Source organism: Hypomesus transpacificus, chromosome 9 (assembly GCF_021917145.1).
Source record: "Hypomesus transpacificus isolate Combined female chromosome 9, fHypTra1, whole genome shotgun sequence".
Lineage (NCBI taxonomy): Eukaryota > Metazoa > Chordata > Actinopteri > Osmeriformes > Osmeridae > Hypomesus > Hypomesus transpacificus.
The window spans coordinates 3,339,224-3,362,906 of record NC_061068.1 but is presented as its reverse complement, the minus strand read 5'-3'; the positions used below and the strand labels follow the sequence as shown (position 1 = coordinate 3,362,906).

The 23,683-nt window shown below is 42.2% G+C and overlaps 1 protein-coding gene across 3 annotated transcripts; it reads right to left on the bottom strand.

Annotated features, from left to right (window-relative positions):
* Positions 1-1,003: 1,003 nt before the first annotated feature.
* LOC124471649 (immunoglobulin-like and fibronectin type III domain-containing protein 1) lies at positions 1,004-19,914 on the bottom strand. Of its 3 annotated transcripts, XM_047026213.1 has the most exons (26): positions 19,762-19,914; positions 16,015-16,096; positions 15,262-15,297; positions 14,258-14,377; positions 12,890-13,029; positions 12,658-12,757; positions 12,517-12,558; positions 12,331-12,373; positions 11,960-12,137; positions 11,583-11,696; positions 11,028-11,196; positions 10,589-10,861; positions 9,926-10,444; positions 8,951-9,058; positions 5,496-5,620; positions 5,016-5,157; positions 4,525-4,818; positions 3,985-4,281; positions 3,665-3,844; positions 3,404-3,532; positions 2,942-3,250; positions 2,731-2,816; positions 2,245-2,437; positions 1,757-2,053; positions 1,178-1,504; positions 1,004-1,058 (listed from the first exon to the last, which is right to left on the bottom strand). In XM_047026213.1, exons 2-26 carry the CDS (start codon positions 16,061-16,063, stop codon positions 1,054-1,056), a joined length of 4,275 nt encoding a protein of 1,424 aa, XP_046882169.1. In that variant the 5' UTR covers positions 16,064-16,096; positions 19,762-19,914; the 3' UTR covers positions 1,004-1,053. The 3 variants fall into 3 exon arrangements, with proteins under 3 accessions (XP_046882169.1, XP_046882170.1, XP_046882171.1); XM_047026214.1 differs by lacking the exon at positions 8,951-9,058; XM_047026215.1 differs by lacking the exon at positions 15,262-15,297.
* Between the last annotated feature and the right edge of the window lie 3,769 nt (positions 19,915-23,683).

Genomic DNA, 23,683 nt, shown 5'->3' with positions numbered 1-23,683 from the left:
AATCCACAGGTTGATAGGGTTATTGTGATTCAAATTGTGTGTTTTGCGTCATTACAAAGTATTATGTTGTTTAGTGAAACTGAAAACTTTAATTTTCCTGACCCTGTGAAGCTCCTTCTGCTCTTAAGTGGCTCTAATCTTGGACTAACGTCTGACCCGAAGAAATATGTCCTGAGAGGTAACACAAGGAGAGAGGACATAAATCACCTGAATACAGCTCACATAAAGGTTTATGTCACAAAATAGTTCACAAGTTGTACGAGGAGTCAAATTTTGAACGTAAATGACCTTGATGAAATGTAATTACAGTATATATTACCTATTAAATATACATCAAAGCAATTATTTAGGTCATATTATACTACCATTTCACTCCAAGTGTTGTATGTAGTTCAACTCAAGATTGTTCATTTGTGCTTAATGTATGTTTATGAACTGACTTGGGGATTCAAATATGAGCTTGAAATATTTATTTACAACAAGCTCCCTCAAAGTAGTCAGCATCATATAAATATATCTACATTACAGCGCATTCACATTCTCATATGTTTTAGTTCAATTTTTTTTGTTTGAGTTCATAACTGATGTTGCAACATTGTAAATTCTAAATTGAAGAACAAAAGCTAAATAAATCAAAACAAACAATAATAGAAACCCTATACAACAAAACTACATTCTTAAAAGAAGAATAAACTCCATACAAAACCCATTCTATCATCTATCAATCTTATCATTTAATGATATAGCATCTTTGCAGCTAGTGAATCACTACCACACATCTGCCAATTTATCCTGTGAGCAATCATCCCCATCTGACCACTCAGTTTAGTTTAAATGTAACTGTTTTTCAAATTGCTTAAGGGCCACTAAAAACAAGAAGCAGTGAACATGCATAATTCAAAATGCCAACAATGCAGCTTTCCTATGTTGATACAGCACTTAAAATGCAATCCCTGCTATCAGCCAAAACAAACAAGACAGGAGTAAAGGAATTCTTCAAAGCTGCTGATGCTAATAGAACCCTAAGAGGCTGTTCCCATCCCTGTTGTTGATTCAGTCTGAAAAACAAGAACAGAAAGAAAAAATACAATATATCAGTGACACTTGTTAATTCCTTAGCACTAGCCGATCTAAACATTGCAGTTTGATTTAGAAAACGTTGAGTTTTAACATGTACCTCTGACTGTGAGTTTAGTAGCGCACTCTGCCCTTCCCAGAGGGTTCTCAGCGATGATCTTGTACTCTCCGGTGTCTTTGGGTCCGACCCTCAGGATGAGCATGGAACAAACCCCACAGGTGTTGGAGATGTAGTAGTTGGTGTTGGTGTTGAGGCTGATGTTGTTCCTGTACCATGTGACGTGGGGCGTGGGGTCCCCTCTCACAGCACAGCTCATGTAGCACTCGTACCCTTCAGGAGCCGTGTGCTTTTTCAGTGGGACAAGAAACTTTGGAGGTCGCTCCAGATTGCAAGTCTTGGACTCCGGCATGTTCAGCAAAAACTTTTCTGGAAACAATAAATTAAAAAGCAGGTTTAAATCAATGAGTGAGTACTTTAATGTGACGTTTAACTTTATATAGATATACAGTACCAGTCAAAAGTTTGGACACATTTTCCCATTAAATTTCACTGGTACTGTACATACATAGTATAATCACTACAAACATGAGCGTTACAGGTGAGGGGATATTCAGATTTACAGGAATTTAGGAATAAAAGAGATCTGTACTTTAATCTACTAGAATACTTTCAACATACCTTTTTTGCCGGTGATTGACCACTTAGGTGACTCTGAGGGTTTGGAAGAACCCATGTCGTTCTTGGCGTAAACACGGAACTGGTAGTCTCTGCCTGGCATGATGTTGCAGGCAGTGAACTTGTTGTTGAAGATGTGGTCTGCCACCGTGTTCCACTGCCTCTTGTTGGAGTCTCTCTTGGACACCATGTAGTGAAGTCTGTCGTCTCTCTTCTCGTCTGGGGAGGGAGTCCAGGACACGGTCACGGTTCCAGGGACGTTCTCCTCAACCTCCACCGGGCCTGGAGGCTTCGGCTCATCTGCAAACCGTCACAAACACGTTCAAACCAACTGTCAGGATGTTCGAATAATTGTTACTTTGTTTACTGAATGACCAGAATAATTGTTACTTTGTTTACTGAATGACCGGCTATAAAAAATAACAAATTCAAAGCAACTTCCCGAAATGTGCATGCAGGAAGTACAGCTCCTAACATTCCGTTGATCCAACCTGTGACTCTGATCTCAATGCTGAAGGTCTCTTGGCCGACGATGTTCTTGACCATGATGGTGTAGATTCCTGTGTCGCAGCGCTCAGCGGAGGGGATTAGCAGCTGAGAAGCACCTTCAGCGTTGCTGATAGTCACCCGCTTGGAGACTGGACCACTGTCCTTCAGCCAGGTGACCTCAGGCCAAGGAGAAGCCTGTGGAGAATATTTCATTTATCTATTTAGCTAACATTTTTATCCAAAGTTATCCAAAGGTGTTTGAACCTGCAGCCTCTTTATCTGCATTCAAACGCTCTAACCACTGAGCTATACTAATCTCTGAAGAATCTGCGCAAGGTGCTGAAATGAAAACGGCACCCGCAGTCAAGACGTTTATTTCAGCATGTGTGGTAAATGAACGGGAAAAGAGTGAATCTTATTTCCATGTGTTTTAACACCTACGCGGCTCTGACAGACTGGCTCGAAAGCACGAAGCCGTCAAACCTTACCTCAAAGTTTATGTTGAAGCGAGCTGAATTCCCAGCTCTCACCACCATGAAGCTCTTGATTTTGGCGTCAGTAAACCTTGGCCTGACTGGATTTGTAAAATGAAAAAAAATAACATGATTTTGGGACAGAGCACACAGTATTCATGTTTCCTTATCTTAAGAGTGATCAGATGAGTGATCAGATGAGACACAACAGGGCGTGATGACTCACCAGGAGGAGGCATGGCCAGGATGTAGTTGTCCAGTTCTTGGGGTTGTCCTTCCCCTCCATCGTTGGTGGCGATCAACCTCACCCAGTACATGGCCATGGACTTCAGACCCTTCACTGTGAAGGACGTCATGGTGATGGCGTTGGAGTTACAGCGATCCCATTCAGGGTTCTCTGCTGGTCTGATCTCCACAAAGTAGCCCTTGGCCTCGTCCTCCACCTTTTCGATGTCCTTGGGCTTCGTCCAGGAGAGACACAAGGTGGTGTAGGTGGAGTCTGTCACCTTCAGGTCGATCACTTTACCAGGGGGCTCTGTAAAGATGCATATCACAGGCATTGGTAGTTGGCATCTTTGTTTTGAAGACACTCCTTACAGAGAGTTGTACGAAGTCAGTTGATTTGATAACAGTAAGATGAGAAAACTGTAAAACAAAATAGTTTGGTATACCAATGACTGCAACCTACTTTTGGGGTCCCTGGCGAAAACAAACTCTGATGGGGTGCTGAATTCACCCGCTCCTGAGTTGTTGATGGCTGACACACGGAACTCATACTCCATGCCCTCAATCACGTCTTTCACACCAAAGGTCTTTCCTGTTAACAGACAGGGGGAAAGGACCAACTTGCAACAATTGTAAAAAAAAAAATATATAACAGTGCCACTAGTGTGTATGCAAGTATATATAGTTGCAGAGTAGATACAGGAGTATTGATATTGTTAATAACCTTTGATAGGCTCGTCTGGTGGGTTAACAGGCCCCCACAGATTGCTGCCCTTCTTGCGTTTCTCCATGTTGTACCCCAGGATGTTGGTGCCTCCAGTGTTGGAGGGAGGAGACCAGGCCAGGTTGATGCAGTCCTTGAAGGCGCTGACCACTTTGGGAACCGAAGGGGCTCCGGGGTAGGCTGACAACACAGAGTTGAGAGGTTTTTTAACATTAGTTTGACTTCTATTTCCCTTTTCCCCTTAAACCAGCGTTACAGAGGGCCTCTCTACGAGAATGGCACCAAAACCAACCTGAACCCTTCAAGTCTTTGCGTTTTACCTTTCGTGCCCGCCTGAACGTCCTCTGTCTCCATTAACTCGCTGGTGCCAATCTCGGTTTCGACTCGGATGCGATAGCAGTACCTCCGGCCGTGGTCCACGTCGCTGTCCTTGTAGTGGGCCTCTGCCCCTATCAGCCCCAGCTTCTTCCAGGTGTTGCGTCCGACTTGTTGGCGCTCCATAATGTAGTTGTCAATCTTACAGCCACCGGAGTCCTTCGGTCCTCTCCACTTGATGTCGATGCAGTTCTGAGAAGCCTCGATGATCTCCAGAGGCCCCATGGGAGGCGTGGGCTTGTCTTGAGGAAATACATTTTTATCACTATATACAGCTATATATATATATATAACTATATACTATATACTGTGCAAAGGTCCAAGTCTTAGGTTGACAATGGACATTGGAAACGGATCAGTACAATAAACCAACATAAAAGAAAAGGGCTTCTCTTTTCCCTGCGAATAATAGTACATTTTTCTTGGGAATAATACTAACCTTTCCCTGAGAATAACACTATAATTTTCCTGTGAATAACACTCACCAAGTACAATGAGCTGGGTGACAGCTTCTGTGGTGCCAAATTCATTCTTGATTTTGATCTTGACTTCTCCGCTGTCTTTGCGCTGCAGCTTGTTGAGGAGCAGACGGCTATGGCCTTCGGTGTGCTCAATCCTGATGTTCGACTCATCCGAAAGCTCCTCGCCCTCCAGGTACCACTGGATCTTTACTGGGTCGCGGCCCCCAAAAGGCATCTTAAAGGTAGCTTTGTGACCCTTTTTCACAGTGATTGGAACTACAAATTCCTTCAGTCCTTCAGAGTCAAATCTAGGTGGGTCTATGAAGAGAAACAGAACTTAACTAAGTTACTACATGTTTTACCATGAGACAACTGAAACCACAGCAGTGGAAAGTGAGAAATTGGTAACATTACACTGAAGGATGAAAATGTACATTACAGAACATTTTTGATACGTCCAGCTGGTTTTATATCATATATGTGGATTGTATGCAAATTTAAACAGAGGTTGTGACCTTCAACAACAATTGTTGATTCAGTCTTCCTTCCGTCTGCCTCAAAACGGTATGTCCCTGCATATTCCCCTGTCACGTTATGAATTTTCAGCTTATGGTAGGTTCCATCTTTGGAAATGGTAATTCCATCCGACGATTTGATCTACGACATAAACAGCATACATAACAACATGACACAAGCACATTCAAGTCTGGTATTTTAACATGCATCAAGACAGTGTAAACAGAACTGGGAAGTTGGTAGAAGTAAACATGTTGTAAGTAACTCTATTTTGAGTTACCTGTAGACCATTTGACGCTCACACCGTCAAGAAGCAATACAATTTCTACGACCACTCTGCTGCTATTTAACAACTTTTTAAGGATAGGATTTGCTGAAAGTACCTCTGATTTGATGTACTGTTTGTTCATAGTTTATCAAGTATGTATCATATACCGATGGAATCTGCCAGTGTTACCCAGTGAGGTAGTCATCCTCACCTCTTCTCCGTCTTTGTACCAGACCCCCTCGCAGTCCTCACTGCTCAGCTTGCACACCAGCTCTGCTGGCTCACCCACGTTGGCGCTGCAGTCCTCCAGACCACTGTGGAAGTGGACTCCAGGGTCTAGGAGGTTCACAAGACACACATTATAAGGTCCACTTCGTTCGGACGTCAGTGATGAACGCAGCATTTAAGGTATTCAAATATTTGCTGAAGACTTGAGTTGTAAATAAACATAAAAATATATATTTTCCACCCAGTCCATGCATGCATGTATGCGAGGCATACGATGCATGCTTGTAAATGTTTACGCCAACTTACCTTCGTTTTGGCCACTCAGACATTTGGTTGATGGCATGTATTTAGGAAAAAAAACGTTAAATACATGCTCAAATGTGAAGAGTGTTAGAAACGCATTGTGTGAGTAATAGGCTGAAGCAAAAAATAATAATCGGCAGAAGACTTCGGTGTTGACAAATAATCTTCCTCTTTGTCAGTCCATGTTTTGGTTTGGCAATAAATAGTTATTCCGTTTTTTTGTTGTCTATAAGCTTTTCTGGTGGTAACCGTTTCTGTCACTTGGACAATGTCTTTGGATGACAATAATAGCCGTACAGAACACATCTTCAGGAACTGAAAGTCCTGATGATGTTGGTGTTGTCACCAGGTGGTCTAAAAGCCGGCAAATGTGACATATCCCACATTTACAATGACCAGTAGGTTACATCTTCAAAGTTTACCTGTCCAAATGTTTCTATTTCCATCCTGCAAACGTTGATGCTCCGTTAGTTATTTGTAACCTTCACTTCTTTGAAGAATGTGACTTCTTTATTTAGTATTCTATTTTTACCATTTTCACTACCAAACTGTCATTATCCAGTGTTTCTCAAGATTCTGTAAGGAAATTGATGTTGAAAGGTTGTGTGTGAGTCCAAAGGTTTGCCAGGTGTTGCACACTGTCAACAGAGTGAAAGGGTCACTTTTCATCACAGCCTAATGTCTTCCTCAGAGATTTGGTCTGTAAAAAGACTTGCCTGGGAAAAAAAACATATCTGATTTGACTAAAGTAGCAAAAGGCTTAACTTTGACTTGACTTGTTCAGAGAAAATAACATTTTTGTGTCAAAGTAACTTGAAGACTTGAAAAACTTGACTTGATTTCTTCGTTCCTGTGGACTGGGACTGGAGGCATGTGACTTGTAAGACTCTGACTTGGTCTTTCCTTCAAATTGCGTCAAGATGTCACCATGATTCAGCTTTTATTTATTTAATTTTTATTAAATAAATAAAAGCTTTTTTTTTGACAAAGCATGATGTTTTGCCTCTTCGTGTGTCTTCCAAATAGTTCCACAAGCACTGGCAGTGGTTCCTTACATTGAATACGATAGATTTCGGAACTTGTTTGCTAATATTTTGGTATGATTTTGACTTTAACAGGTAAGCAGGTTGACAAGACAAACAAGAGCACAAATGCACACAAACACATGTTTAACAAACAACAAGGAGCAACAAAAGACACTTCTAACTGTCATTTGATCCTCAACCTGCTGTAGCTGTACAGTGACTTACAGGATATACAGTACTGTGCAAAAGTCTTGGGCACAAAAAATATATATATATATACTAAAAGGTTAAGCAAATATATTTTAAGACATAATGAAATTAAAGGCCTAAACCAAAAAATGATCAACATTGCACTTTCATACTGCAGCACACAAAGAACATTTTTTTATTTATTATTCTTAGGTGCCTAAGACTTTTGCACAGTACTGTACAAGTTCTGGAGCTTCCTACGAAGTTTCATCCAAAGTTTAAACACCTAATATTCTCAATCTTTCACCCTTTAAAAGTGAATATCTAACATTTGGGCTCTACCATTATGATTAATGTTATTAAAAGATATGGCTCTTGTTAGTTAGTATACAGTTAAGATAACGTACCTACCTAGTCAAGATACCTAAAAGATTAACAAAAAGGTGAGCTACTTTGGGCTTAAATTAAACATTCTGTAAAGTGATCACATGATCACAAGCCCTTCCCCCCCACTCTCTCTCCCCCTCAAACCACTGGAAAAAGCCATTTCTTTCATCAAATGACTTTTCTCCTTGGCCGTGCATCCCATGCAGCAGTCGATGCAGTATCCATTATCTTACCAACAAGCTTGTCCGGGAGCAAAGGGCCTTGCCTTGTTCGGCCTGAACGCTTGCCAGCTCCCGCTGCCTCAGCTGGGGGCTCTGCTGACATAACGCTGCCTGCTGGTCCAGCCAAACCAACACCCTGTTCCCTTTTTCTGATACACGCGCTTGAATTTGTGGGGTTTTCTTCTGTATTTGTTTTTCCTAGTGATGGTTTTCATAAGAACCATCGGTTATCAAACATCAAAACCTTATTGGTGAATGTTGGATAAGCCTTTCAAAGGACAGTCATTGAAACGCTAAACAATGTTGGTGACAGTACCAACACCTGCGATGGCAACAGGAACAAGAGAAATCAAGGATTTCACAAACAACAGTTTGAACACAAAAGGGGTGGTCAAGGGATTGTCAAGCTGTAACCAACTCAAGTATTGTGAAGATTTACAGTTGATAGCTTACATGTAATTAAAAACTAAACAATACGTGGTGAGCTAAAGTCTGTGAAAGTAAAGTACACACTAATTACCACCACAAGCCCTTTTCATCAAGGTTCTTCCAGCACAAAGCTTTCACATACTTGAATAAGTTTGCTAGCCAATACCTATAACCATGGTTGTGGCAACTCCCCTCTTTCAACAAACATTCACACGTGTGAAAACACAAGGCATGAGCACGTGAAGTCTGTTGACACACATGAAGGCACACACGTGTGAAAACAAGGCAAGATCACGTGAAGTCTGTTGACACACATGAAGGCACACACGTGTGAAAACAAGGCAAGATCACGTGAAGTCTGTTGACACACATGAAAGCACACACACGCTCCATACAAAACACAAATACAAAACCATATTTGTATTTCAAAGAGTGGCTGTCATGTTATGTACATGCTACGTACTGTACTTTACGTTAAGATTTTCTCAAATGGCTATAACTATGTACACATTATTTTGTTATTGTATATTAATATGTCAAGTTCTACTATTCTTTTAGTCCAACTGACAGTTAATCTAATCACAAACAAAAAACGATATGTAGGCCTGCATACTACATGTATGAATGTAAACGGGAGTGGTTAACTTTTTAAGGGGCTGGGATGACATAATGTAAATATTTCAAGTATTTTAAGTGCAGTTTTAGTTCGTCTGAATAAGGAGGACACTGCTTCCAAAAAGTGCACAAAATATTACTTTGATCAGTATCTTTTGGGTTTTTGCCCAAAGTCATTTCTTGTCAAATGACTTTAAAAAAAACAAACCTTTTTTCTCTCTTTTTTTCACCATGCACGTTCATCCAAGGAAACATTTGCGATCTCTTACCAACTGTCTCTTCCTTTAGCAGTGGACCCTCCTTTTTACGACGTGAAGATTTCCCCTTTTTCTCATTTACATCTTCGGATGTTTCGTCATCATCATAATTAGATTCTCCTATTGGTGATATTCATATCATATTGATATCAGACAAAAAGCAGTCGTTTTCACCTTCTGTATTCTCATTCACTTGAATGAGGGCACAGATAAATGTGAGTTTTTAGAGTGTCCAAAGGGTGTCAAAGGCTGTGATTTATGTATATGGAGGAATTTTGTGGACTTATTTGTCTTAGTGCAACGCCCAATCTGGAATTGCTGAACATGACCAGTAGCATTGCATCCCGCCTCAGTGGGGTGTCTGACTAAATAACCGACACACAAGTGGTTAGCTACTGGGAAAGATTCATCAACTTCAGGTTGGGCTACAGAGGAGCATGTGTTTGGAACATTGAGTTTTAAGGGAACAAAAAAAGACATTGGCAATGATGTAGGAAACAACATTGACAAAAGTTGCAGACTGTTAAAAGCAAGAAAACAGAAATGATCGTTTTGGCGGCTGCACACCGAGAGACTGTACGCAGAGCGGTATAATGGACACACATTAAGGACTTAATCAGCTAGTATTAAGTGTAATTACTAGATGACATTATATCACAACATTTAGAACAATATCAGTGAACCAACAGTAACATATGTGTTTGACAGTAGATTAAATGCGGTATTCACTGACCCAGATGAGTAATGAATATTGCAGATAAAGTACTGTATTTTCTGTTTTGTTCCAAGTCTTGTGTGAATTGAAAAATCAACAGTTTGGGTACTTATTAGTCTACAAATTAAACTAGTTTCCCACTATTTTAGGTTGTGTTACAAATGTTAACTTAGATTGCCAAAAATGGAAAAAGGGATTTAAAACCTCAATATTTTAACTCCTACTAGATAAATGATCATGTAAACAACGTCTTTACTAAACACATTTCTTACCTACGACGGTGTCAGGGATGAGAGGACCGTCCCTCACTCGCTTCTTTTTCCCCACAACCACTTCCTCTTCTTCGTCATCTTCCTCTACCTCCACCTCCACCTCTACTTCCACCATCCCATCAGCTCCAGCCTGCCCTGCAGCTCCGCCCTCAGCTGCTCCATCTGCACCTGCACTTCCATCTGCGGCTGGGGCAACCATCTTCTTCACCACCTTCTTGGTCGTTTTCTTTTTCTTTGGTGCCGCGTCAGCAGAGGCATCCCCGGCCCCAGCCCCGGCCCTAGCTGCATCTTTAGCAGCTTTAGCAGCAGCTCTGGCTGCCTCTGCCTCCGCGTCTGCGGCTGCCTCAGCTGCCTCCCTGTCGGCCTGGGCCTTCTTAGCTGCCAGCATGGCTGCCTCCATGTCCTTCTTGTACTTTTCCTGTTGCTCCTGGGCGATCTTCTCCAGATCCAGGTCACTCGCTCCCGCCATTGTCGTTTTGCGTTCCTTTTTTTTGCCTTTCGTTTCAGGGTTTTTGTCGGCTGAGGAGTGGGAGGAGAATTGTGAAATTGAAGCAGTTTCACACTAATGGGCTTTGGTATTTTGAATAGAAAACATAAATATTTGACTTAGGCCACATTCAAAGGACCAGAGTGCTCCATCATCTTATTTTCCCCCTCACTCACCTTCAACAATAAGCCAGGCATTGCACGACTTGATGCCTGCCACAGCTGCATAGATACCAGAGTCCAAAGGCAAGCAATCCTTCACCAGCAGTTTGTGAATCAGCTTGTCCTCAGAAACAGTGATTTCAAACTTGTCATCGTTCTGCAGAGGGCAGTTTTTCCCCATCCACGTAATTTCGTTCAACGGTACGGTCAGAACGCACTGGAAGAGAGCGTCTTGCCTCTCCTCCGCCTTCACTTCCTGTATTTTGACAGCAAACTCAACAGGGGGAACTGAAAAGTGGATGAGAATGTGGGAAAATACAGATTTATTAGCTCAACTCTAGTTATCTCATTGTCATTAAAAGTACCATCTTCCTTAAACGTTACTCCACACACACACATGCACACAATTCAGTATTGTTGACTTTGACTAGATCTAGCCCTCGATGGTCCTCACTTTTGAAGTCAGTAGAGAAGACAGGGACTCCCTCCACGTCCACCTGGTAAAGACCTGCATCCTTTGGGTCCAGATTCTTGATTGTAAAGATGAATTTCTTGCCAACTTGTTTCAAGTTGTGTTTCTGCTCCAGATCCAGTTCTTTGGTGTAAGGAACCATGACACCGTCCTAAAGGGACATTTACATTTAGTCATTTTAGCAGACGCTCTTATCCAGAGCGACTTACAGTAAGTACAGGGACATTCCCCCCGAAGCAAGTAGGGTGAAGTGCCATGCCCAAGGACACAACGTCATTGGTCATTTGGAATCGAACTGGCAACCTTCAGATTACTAGCCTGATTCCCTAACCGCTCAGCCATCTGTTTCAGTCTGTGGGACAGAGACTAACATGATCAGATACGTTTTGTTGTGCTTGGTCATGACACATTTAGCTGTCAAAATGAACCTGTACAAAGATAATACTGAAGACAGCATATGATCAGTGTTTTGTGAGTAGGGGGGTTGAGATCAGGGTTACAGGAATGGTTTGACGGGGTCAGTTTGTGTCTCCTCACTTTGTAAAGAAAGATCCTGCTGCTTGGATCTTTCAGGTCCATGTCGATCTCAAAGGATGCAGAATCTTCAGCCGAGACTGTAATGGGTTTCAGCTTACCGATCTTTTCAACAAACTAAAATATAAAATAAAGTACACATACATAAATGCAATAAAACACCTGCGTAACGTTTCAAAAAGTAAGAAGATTTAGATTGGGCTGTACACTAGTCACGTATCCAGGTGTGATTTTGTATTGTGAAAACCAAACACTCTAATTACACTATACAACTATAGAAAGAGTTCTGAATGCATTTTTAATTGACTACATCAGAACTTTCCACGCACTAAACTCCAGGCAAATTCGATACCCTAAAAAGGTTTGTCTGCATCATGTACCTGCGCTATCTCCTCCTCTCTCTCTTTTTTCATCTGCTTCAGTCTCTTCAACATGCCACGGAAGTCAGTGATGCCGTATTCAGCACAGATGCTCTCGTAGTCTTTCTTGTCTGCGCTGAGCAGAATCTCCCAGACCTTCTCTTCTGACTCCATCGGTTTCTCCTCACGAGTTCCATCCCTGCAGGTTGCAAACACACCTGATGACAATGTGCCCGCCTTGCCAGTGATTGTAATGGCACCACTGGAATATATTTTCCATTTTGTGGCTGAGAAAGCACTTTGTGGTGCAGCCTTCTGTGGAGTACTTTGTGTCACAGTGACAGATAAATGACTTCTATGTTATTCACTTCTGAATGACTAGTGGTTCCTACCGTTTCTTCAAAATTTTCCTGAACTCTACAGGCTCCGCAGAACCTGGTGGAAAGTAACATCAAGCTGAAGAAACGTTGGTTTCTCTTTAAAGTTATTACTACACAGGTTCATTAAGAACATATTTATATTGATATTAACGTCCTGGCAGGATACATTTTTTTTCTTGATTTGGACAAACACAATACCTTCTTCTGTCTTTTTCATTTCCTTCTTTTTTTTGAATCCAACTGCAAAAAAAGGTATGTATCAGTTTCAGTGTAAAACAATTTGATTCATTTCTTCATCTCGCTTGGTTTAAAAGTGCTGCATCATTCATTCGGACCCACCTTCAATAATATTCAAGACGACGGTACAAACAGCTTTTCCATATTCATTCGTAGCAAAGCATTTATATGTATCTGCTTCGTCTGAAGTGACATTAGGGATCTACACACAACAAGTAGCAGAATACACATCCATTAGTCCCGCCCTGAACAGTGCATATTGATTAAAATCTTCCTCCCTAGTCCGTCCAATCAGGGTCCCTCATCCTTTTGACTTCCTGTTATCTGTGTTTACCTCAAGCGTGTGTTCATGGGACACATCATCATATTTGTTCTGGAACTTCTCCTTGTCTGTAATTTCTCCGTTAGCTCTGCTCCATGTCACCTCTGGTTGAGGGTCCCCGATCACGATAGCTTTGAAGATAGCTAATTTACCTGGGGTGGGAGGAGAGATCGTGCTTGTATGCAATGCGTGGAGAACAAGACGTTGTGTATATTAGTTGACGTGTTAGATTTAATAATATATAGTACATTAGAACATTAGAACCAGGGCAAGACTGTGGTGTTTATTTATAATACAACTTCATGATTGAATAGAGTCTCATCCTTTATATATTCCTCAGCATGTCATTGTGCTCCAAAACTGTCATAAAGAAAGCCTACCTGTGGCATACTTTTTGACAAGACTGTGACTTTCATGATGGCATCAAAGTTGGCCTGCTTTAATTCGGCAGCGCAGGAGCTAGCGCACGTGAAAAGAACACTTAATCTAATCTAAGAACTAGTTTCTTCCCATTTCAGGAAGTTATTTTTTTCCTTGGTTCATATAAGGACTTGGAAGGCACATGGGCGTGGTGTGGTCGGTCTTCATAATCGTAAATTATGTAGTCCTGCTCTTAACATCCATGACATGTGGAAGGCGATATGAACCATCTGGAAGGTTTACATTTCCCATCCTTCAGGCCAGCTGTCACGTGTACAGCTCAGGGGCCAGAGCCGTGAACTTGAAAAGGCATCAATCACCTGGCAGGGGCGTGAAGCCAGCCTGTCTGTCTGCCTTTTCCTCCACAGCCTGTCTGTCTGCCTTTTCCTTCACAGCATGTCTGTCTGCCTTTTCCTTCACAGCCTGTCTGTCTGCCTTTTCCTCCATTGTCTATAACCTCTGCCCTCAGCAGGTGTGCTACCCCGGTGTGGGACTGGGTGTCGTGTCGCACCAATGGGGCCCACGCTCTGTCATTTTAAGCAACTTAAAACTCACACAATTACTGTGCAAAAGTCTTAGGCACTCAAGAGTTTTTCATTAATTTGTTTCAGATATATATATTTTTGTCCCCTGTATTTGTGTAAAAGCTGAGTGTTTAGAATTTTGGTCTCTTAAGTCTTTGTCTTGTAATTTAACTGAATTTGTTTCTACCGCATTTTTTGCAGATTTTTTCCGTGTTTCTATGTGACCTTTGCACAGTACTGTAACGCCTCTCTGAGTTGCGGTAGGACACTCGCGCAGAGAGAGCTAACAAAAAACTAAACAAAAAGTGGAGTCTCTGGAAGATAGGAACTGTATAGGAACTGTGCTGCGTATGTGTTTAATTTCTTTGTTTATTAGTTGATTTATTGATGTGGAGATGGGGTGGTGATAAGACTGTGGTCGCGGTGCTGCTCTCACCCTCCTGGATGGTGAGAGCGATGGGCTTGCGGGTGAAGTCAGGGTGGCTCTTCCCCTCTGGGATCTCCTCCACAAACTGGGTGATCATCACCCCGGGGACTTTGGACCTCTTTTTGATTCCTGGTTTGACAAAAAAACTAAATGAAACAGTACAGAGTACAGTGATGTTTGTTCATGCATAATTATGTTTTTTTATGATATTTGATTTATTTATTGGTTTTGAGGTTATACTATTCTAACCTGATATTGGTAAAATATATATTTTTACTAAAATACTAGTTAAATTCCAATGGTTTAAAATACAGCACCACTTAGAATGCAGTCAGAAAAGCTCATAGTTTTACCTGTTCATCTTCAGATTGGAATGAAACCACACAATCATAAATATAGCATGACTTAATTTAACAATAACTCTTACTTTTTAAATTGTATTTAAAAAGTATATTGTATCTTCTCGGTTTTATGCGATTCTAAATTAACACTTCAGGACTCATACTGGTAGAAATCCTACTGCTGTCCCAAAAGTCTAATCACTATTTCTAATTTGTGTTTCTGTTGCTTAGTCGACCAACTGAACACGTAAGAAAATAAGGTGTCAGGTTGTACGTTGAACAGTAACACCCTGCTCATAGAGGGCCTGGTCTCTCATCTCTTTAACATCTGGAAGAAATGGACTCACGCAACGAAACAATGGTAAAACAAACAATTAACACAAACATATTTAACGATGAGCACTTCCTAGTTTTATAGTCAGGGCCCTCCAGAAACGGGTGTACTTCGTTTGGAAAAAAAAGCACTTCCAACGTCACAACCCTGCGCATTCGTTGTGGCGTCGCAAGTGTATCCGTCCAACTGTACAACCTGACCGGACCGAAGACAGACACATGCAAGGAGGGAAACCATGAAGCATGCTTGGGTTCAACCACCGTACCGACGAGGACATGGACAGTAACAATGACAGTTAAGTTGCTGATGTTGCTTCTCTTTCTTCTGAAATACTGTACCTTTCTCTTCGGTCAGCCCCCCCTCTGCACCTCCTACTATGTAAGCAGCATGACAGTGGGAAAGGGAACAGCACAGGAGAAGGTTAATCCTGACAGAAGTACCACAGGGTCTGAGGAACTTTGAGGGGATTGTGGACTAAACACATCTAACACACAGACAGGGGAGATAACACACAACCTGGGTAGAGCCAACATTCAAAGAGGTTTCAGAAGATTACTTCAATGGGATTACTTGGAGAAATGCAATGATTTGTGACGTTTTTACACCAGACTGGAGTCTGCACTTAGTCTTGATCTTGATCTTGATGTTGTCTTCATGTTCCCACAGCGTAGACAGACCAAGTGTTTAGGGTTCTTCGTTTTAAAGTGTTCACCAGAAGCAGATCTAAAGAGACAATTTTTCCTTTTCCTTCACTGTTGAAAATCACCAGTTACTCTTTATGTTCTTGACGTTCCTGGATGATTTGTGTTCTTCTGCTTATTGACCTTGGTTTATAGACTTGTGATTCTCTTAAATCCTCGCATGTGATCATTCTGTCCTTCAGTCTTCGGCCTCTTGTGTTGATCCGTTTCTTTTGCACAAACACATTCTGTTGACGTACTGCTCATTGTAAAGTTGATTGGATGATCTCGAGTGCGTGCATTTCCGATTCAGTCTCAATCGATGGTGGTGTTTCGAGATTCCTTCTATCGTGGGCGGCTGCAATGTGACCTGAGGAGAAAATGCGTCACACTGTTTGCTACAGGACTTACCCCCCTGCCCAGAGGCAGTCTGATCGGTGACCTTCGACTTCTTCCACATCCTGGATGGGTCTCAAGCTCTCTAGATTCAGATCTGCAACGGCAGAAACAGACATCAGTAAGCTACCGAGAGAATAACTTATTAACGACTTTTGAATTTTAAGGACACTAAAGAATTACTCACTGACCTTGTTTTATTTTGTTATCATGATCAAATATTGCTCAACCATATATTGCTTATATATGCTTATATATTAACTTATAGACTCCTTAAGAGATGCTGGTTCATATACTGAAGGACATGTAAACAGTTAATGTCACTAGACAGTCACCTTAACCTTAATTTCTTTATTTATGTCATATTATATTGAATTATAATGAAGATTTCTTCATCACATCGCCAGGAGTTGCTCACCTCAGTGCTTCAGCTGCTACTAAGCTTAATGATGCTGTGAATTACAACCCAACTGTCTGGTGTTGGTACCCACACAACCTAATTAGTGTCCTTGTGTCCAGTAGCTTAATGTCTACCCAGTAATGGGGGTTCTGAATGTGTTGCTTTAGTCAGATACATGTTGAGGTCCGTTCCGGACTGAGTTGCGTGTTATCGAGTGGTGGTGAGTGTAGACACACCATCCATAATCACGCAGTTCCCTCTCATCCAGAGGTTTTGCCTGTTACTGAAGGTACATTAACTCAAGGTACGTTTGGATTCAGATATTTTTTCACATAACAGCAATAAGCTAAAGGTAAATTTAGTTTCCCTTTGGACTGATTTGGATGTATCACATGGATGTAATGATCTGAATGTATATTTGGATTTATTTTCACATGAGGGTAATGTACACTGTGATTGTAAAGTTAGGATTCCCAGGGGTCATAAGATACTTGCTGTGCTCCTACATGTGTGCTGGCTCCCAGACCCATGTGATAGGTCACGCCCTCCTGCTAATGTGTTTTATATTTTCTTTGTGTCGTAAAATGTGACCTCTTGGCTGATCTGCAGTTTCTGATTGGTCGGAGGAACGCTAAGGGCGGAGACGGGGCAGATTCTTATCCACTACTTTACAAAGTGAGTTTCAGAAACTTCAGACTCGGTGTAAAGAAAAGACTTGAGGTGAGTTCTGTTGGCGCTTTTCCCTGTGTCTGGTCGAGTTTTTTTTCGCTTGTCCTTGTATCTTGTCGCGGTGTTGGCTTGGTGCATGTTTGTGTTGTATCGCTTTAAGACACACCAGATATTCAGTTGCTAGCGACTGGACAATGCACACGGTTTTCATGACTGCAGAATGGGAAGGGTGTAGTTAAGGGTGTAGTTAATCATCCTTTCACCCACCACCGTTGTGTTGTCTTTAGAACATGTTGCAGTCATGTTGCCTCTCACACCAATCTGCACATTGAATATCATGTGGACCTCATTTGCTCATCCCATCACCTGAAGACTGTAGTTGTTGCTTGCAGTATTTATTTTCTTATATCCTAGTGAATACAGATGATGGAATTGTTATGATACTGTAGTGTTTTTATTGATTGAGTAATACGAACTCCAAGACCAACAACTTTTTCACTTCAAGGGAGTTTACTACATTAAGGTTTGGGACCTTAAGAAACTTCAGAGTTTGACTGAATATACTTGAGATCGTCTTGACTAGTTCAGGTTTGATGGCCTAGTTTGTCCTTGGAGTCGGCCCACCCGCAGCTAAACCCACAACCAACAACCATCACTTCTGGGATTGAGCTCTTTATTTGTAGTCCTGTGCAGACCTGCTGTAGCCCTCACCACCAGACTGGGAAGGAGCCGGGACGTGGACCGCACTCTTGACTCTTAATTTAGAGAGCAGCTTCTGTGTCCGGATCACTGTGTGTTGCCTGGGGTTGGGTGCAAACTGACTGTTGATGGAAGCCTGTATGTATGCCGTGTGCTGTCCTAATGGCTGGTCCTCACCTGTTTCTCTGATAAGTGTTGCAGAAAACGAACCGTTCTCTGTCGCGGTGGGGCATGCAAGCCATGCGTGAAGTTTCACAACGTTGTGACATGCTGGCAGCAGTTGGCAAACATACCAGCACCTCAACTGACACTCTTTACACCTGCATGCTGGCAGGACTACCATGGTACACATCCTCATCAAGATATCATTATTAATACTGTTATGAATGTTCTGCTTTTGTTATTTTGTTATGTTGTATTGTGATGTTCATTTTATATATAAAAAGATATGAAAGCCCTTTGAGGATAGGCTGGCTCTACAGTGTCGTCCACAGTTTCCTGAGTGTGAGAGGCTTGAGAAAGCTGAGTGTTAACAAAGACCTCCAGGGTCCAGTTACAGTGTCCCAGAAACCCAGCGAAGGACCATCCGTTTGAGGTGCGGAGATCAGCTCCATGATCAATCAGCCAGCTTGACAGTGTGCTGAATTCACTCTGAGAGTTCTCTCACAGGGCCAAACAGCCCACACACACACTCACAATAGTCAAAGACAGGTCGGAGAGATTGAACCATCTACCACTATGGACGAATGTGCCAATGACTGTGTAATCTTAAAATGGCATCTGGTGGCTTCTCAGATGTCTGTCACTGAGATTTGTCATACCTACCCTGGTCACAGCTGTGAACTGGGTGGAACACTGGCTGCAACTTCAGATGTATAACTCACACAAAGCTGTCCATGATGACAAGGGCTTTTGGTGTCAAACGAGCGCTAAGACCTCTGGTTGAAATGCCTCGTGGATTTGTCCATTCTTCTCAATTAAGATGCTGACATGTCGATGCCTCCACAAAAAATGGGGAACATGCTTTACCTACCACATGAACTGTAATGTTAAGGGGCATCAGTTTTCTTTATTATTTACACAGTGGGTATTTATTTGTCTTTGACCTTACCCGTGTTAGGGTAGTATGTCTGTACTGCTTCTAAGTCATAACTTCAAACCTTAGCATTCTTGTTGTCTTCTATGTTATTTTGGACACACACAGCCCACACATGCATACTATACATACACAAAAAATGAAACGATTTCACCCAAACAACAATAGCAACAACCACAATGCCCACACAACCTGAAGTACGTGTAATGGACTCGTTTTCTGGGAAAGCAGTCCACACCCGCTGTGTTCTCCCCTAAATCTTGGGCTGCATATTGATCTGACACCTTCATCTATAGTTAGCTTTCACCCTGCAACCTCTCAACTCAGACCCCAGGACTGTGTCCTGCTACACAGATTCCAAACGGTGAAATTCTAACTGAGAACACGCATGCTTACCAAAATGATTATACACACCACCACCACCACCAAATCAGCTATGCTTCCATGTAACATAAACCCGTTAAAAACTTACTGAATGCAAGCCACGCATGCAAGTCCAGAGCAAACTTAATATGGTATTCTGAAACCCGAGTGGATGAAATAGCAGGACATGTAAAAGTTTAGGATCAGAAAAAGAAAAGCGATTTTTAGGATCCCTGGCTTCTGTTGACAAACCAGGAAAAACAAATCAAATGTTTCCCCTGTGTCTTTGTATTTCAATAACCACACTAAACCCAGTGGCCTCTCAAGCAGCTGATAGGAATCGTTCACAGCAACATAATTACAACGCTTCCAAGACCCAATAATGGGATCCTGGAATGTCCACAATGTTATGACCTTGCCTCAGTCACACAACAGAATATCAATACTGACACAATAGAACAGCATATGTGGTTTATGGTTTCTTCACCGTCACTGTATCTTGTGTGGGTCCCCTGTGAGAGAAGAGAGAACCTACCTGGTCTGTCAGTCCTCCTGGTTCTCAGCCCTGATCCTTCCAAGGACGTCTGGGGATACGTGCAGATATTTGAGTGGGCGCTCCACAGTGTGCTGGGTAATAAATCCCCTTAGCGAAGCGCTCGTCTTTCTGCTCCACTGCTGCCCAGACGCTGAGACTGCCAAAAGCACTCTAGACTCTCTTTGTATTTGGGTTGAGGAGCAAGTCCAAAGACCCCTTGGTTGGTTGGTTGGGGAGAGGGGGGGGACACACACACGCTGTGTCAGGAAAGGGGTCTTAACTATTTATTTTTCCCCTCTTGATATGTGTTCTTATGATCCCTCAGGTTGACATGAATGTGTTTGATGGGAAAGGGGGCTTATTTATATTTTATCTTGCACCATGAAAATGTAAAATGGCAGCACTGTGGGATGATTTGTCACATCCTCAAAGCTTTCCTCGGTTTATTATGAGAATGTGTTGCTTCTGATGATTCATCTGGATAGTTGGTGTGCCATCAATAACAAGCTACTTGGAAACACCCTTTGAAATCCTTTCAAGAAAGATGTTCATTTCAGTAAAACACAATGAATGAAAAACAGAAGTGTTTGACTTTTTTTTATCACATCAAAGTCTGATGTTTGAAAAGATCACAGCATGTTCAGACAAGATACATTACAGAAAGTAAATTGCACTTCACTATGTACTCGGTCTAACACAACACTCAAATTTGTACACATCCATTTGACTTTGAACACATTACATTTCACACACAGTAATGTCTTATGTGCTAGTTTTTATGGGTAACATAAGTTGTACATAAGTTTTGATGGAAAAGGGGTCATAAATCGGACTCGTAAGTCTGACCTATGCCAATAAAATTTAGTGCAGACTGTAACTTGTGTCTTTAAACGCTGACAGGTGTGAGGGTTAGAAGAATGTTGGTTTTATTCTCGTTTACAGATCATTCAAATCACAAATCATTTCAGAGGTAATTAAAAAAAATATAGGAAACTGTTTCCAGTGTTATCTGAAGAAGTTGCCCTGGATGTGCCTGTATGGGTAGAGTTGTTAGAGGGATAAAAATTACCTGTAGATTGTCATGCCATTATAATGTTATCATATTGCTATCTGCTAGTGATGAGCTATTACTTACTTACTTACTTACTGTGAGTCGCTCTGGATAAGAGTGTCTGCTAAATGACCAGATGTAACCATTAAACAGCTGTACATAACCTGGACATTTTGATATAGATGAGTATGAAATAGATAAGTGGATTGTTCAAAGAAAAAAATCTGCAGGCCGTGACACAACACACACATAAACACACACATTCTGGAAGTATCTTCACATTACTGCCTCGCTCAGGGCACATTACTGCCTCGCTCAGGGCACATTACTGCCTCGCTCAGGGCACATTACTGCCTCGCTCAAGGCACATTACTGCCTCGCTCAAGGCACATTACTGCCTCGCTCAGGGCACATTACTGCCTCGCTCAGGGCACATTACTGCCTCGTTCAAGGCACATTACTGCCTCGCTCACGGCACATTACTGCCTCGCTCAAGGCACATTACTGCCTCGCTCACGGCACATTACTGCCTCGCTCAAGGCACATTACTGCCTCGCTCAAGGCAACAGTTGACACCTTGAGGAGTCTCAGTGATGTCATCTCACAAGCTGGCAGAACAAAACTCCCCCCACACCCTAGGAAATAAAACCACCAATCAGCTCCCAGAACCCAGACCACCAATCAGCTTCCTGAACCCGGACCACCAATCAGCTCCCTGCAACTAGAAAACATTTGTAAGAAATTCTCCAAAGAGCTCAGTGTGCAGCACAGGAGGTGAATTGAATTAACAAATGACATTAATATCTATCTATTTTATTTTGGTTGTTCACAATATGTGCTTCTTGTTTTGGCTACTCGCAATGTTTTGGGGCTATCTTGTTATTTTCAGTGACCTATGCACTTTATAAAGCTCTCTCCTGGAAGACGCTTTGGATTAAAGCATCTGCTAAATGAGTAAATGTCAATGTAATATCGGTGTACTTCAAATGATAACAGCAAGTATTGCGTAGCACTGTAGCTTTCACGTTCCACAAGACTGGAAGAGGTGACAACAGCAGACAAACTCTTCGAGAATGTCTGACTTTGTCCCGCCGACCGCTAAGCGGCAGTGGGAGTTACTAGGTTACAGTAGATATTTTAAGTTGGGTATTCCAATAAATGTGTAACGCCTGCCTGTCGGACCCTGACTCAGAAGTGTGAAGCCTTCCTTCCCACAGTCCTCTGAAGCAGACCACATGGTCCAACACCTTTGTTGTCCATACAAACGTGTAACTTGACTAAAAGGATTAAGACGTGTTCACGACTCCCCCCCCCTCTCCCCCCCCTACAAACATGCACACACTAACACACATATACATGCACATACTAACACACACACACACACATGTACATGCACACACTAACACACACACATATGTACATGCACACACTAACACACACACACACACATATGCATGCACATACTAACACACACATATACAAGCACATACTAACACACACACACACATATACATGCACACACTAACACACACACTAACAAACACACTGACACCTGCGCACAACATCTATTTCCAAGTGCACAGTTGACTATATCAGTTAGTGTCTATGATAGTGGCCTTGGTGTGATGGTATTACAGTATTGTCACATCCACAGCAGCCTCACTGACATCAACCTTCCTACCAGATACGACACATATGGGACAGTAGCGAAATAATTAAAAACACTAAGATCAACTGTAATCAAACGGGCACCAAACTAGGAATGAGGTCTCTCTATGCATGCAGTTACTGTAAATATTTGCATCATATTATACACGAGACACATGTACATCTGTTCATGTGTGTTAGTAACCGTTGGTAAGCGCTCCTTTAGCCTCAGCTAGGTAAGTGGGGACAGCTCGTAGATAGTACAGAACTGGGTAAGATCAACTCTTTAAGCTCGGGAGTATACTGCATTGTTACAGACGTGGAAGTAACACCAGCCAGAGGCCATTATGATACACACTCCTAACTGGAGAGACTTTCAGAAGACAGGCTGATCTGAGGGGGGGTTTGGACTGGGGGTCGCTGGTGTACGATGCAGGAGAATGTTATTTACCTTGCATATCAGACAAACACTTTACATTTGTGATTTTCCACACACGTATATTATAACGATTATAACGACAGCGCTGAGATCTGTGATGGGGTAAGCAGGTGTCTTACCTCGTGACAAACTGGAGCACGTCTGTATGCCACATCCAAAACCTAGAGATCATTGAGCATCAGCAAATCTCCTGCCAGGTCGATTTCATCTCCATTGATGGATGTTCTCATCACAGTTCCAGTAGGACATCGAATATCTGACCCTACGTTTAGAATAAACAAGTTATTCTCAAGATGAGAAGTGCCTGAAATTTGCCGATATTATGCTGATTGATCTCTCATGGCATTTTCCCTTCTTCATCATCCGTTGCCTTCGCCCACACCTGTGTGAGATTCTCATCAAGTCTCAGCTGAAGGACTCACTCCTGAGCAACGACTGTTGTTCTCTGAACATGAGGAGCCCTGCAGGTTTCCTACAATAGTCTCAGTTTTCCCCTAAATTCCTAGTCCCAAGTGTCTACAACTTGGCCTCTTGTAACTGCCTGCATCTGTTTCTGATGCCGTGCCTCATAATTTCCTCTCTGCCTCCCTGTCGTCACCCTGTCGTCAGCACTGCTCATCTGTCCATTATTTGATAGCCCTCCCTTTCTTCTTCATGCTGGTAGCTACATCACAGGTTGTATCTATGACTCATCGGGAATGCTGGGAGGACAACTATAGCTGCAGCTTCCAGAAAGGCAACAGCCAACTGCCGTTCAAAGATCCGTTTAAAATGCTGTACACTGA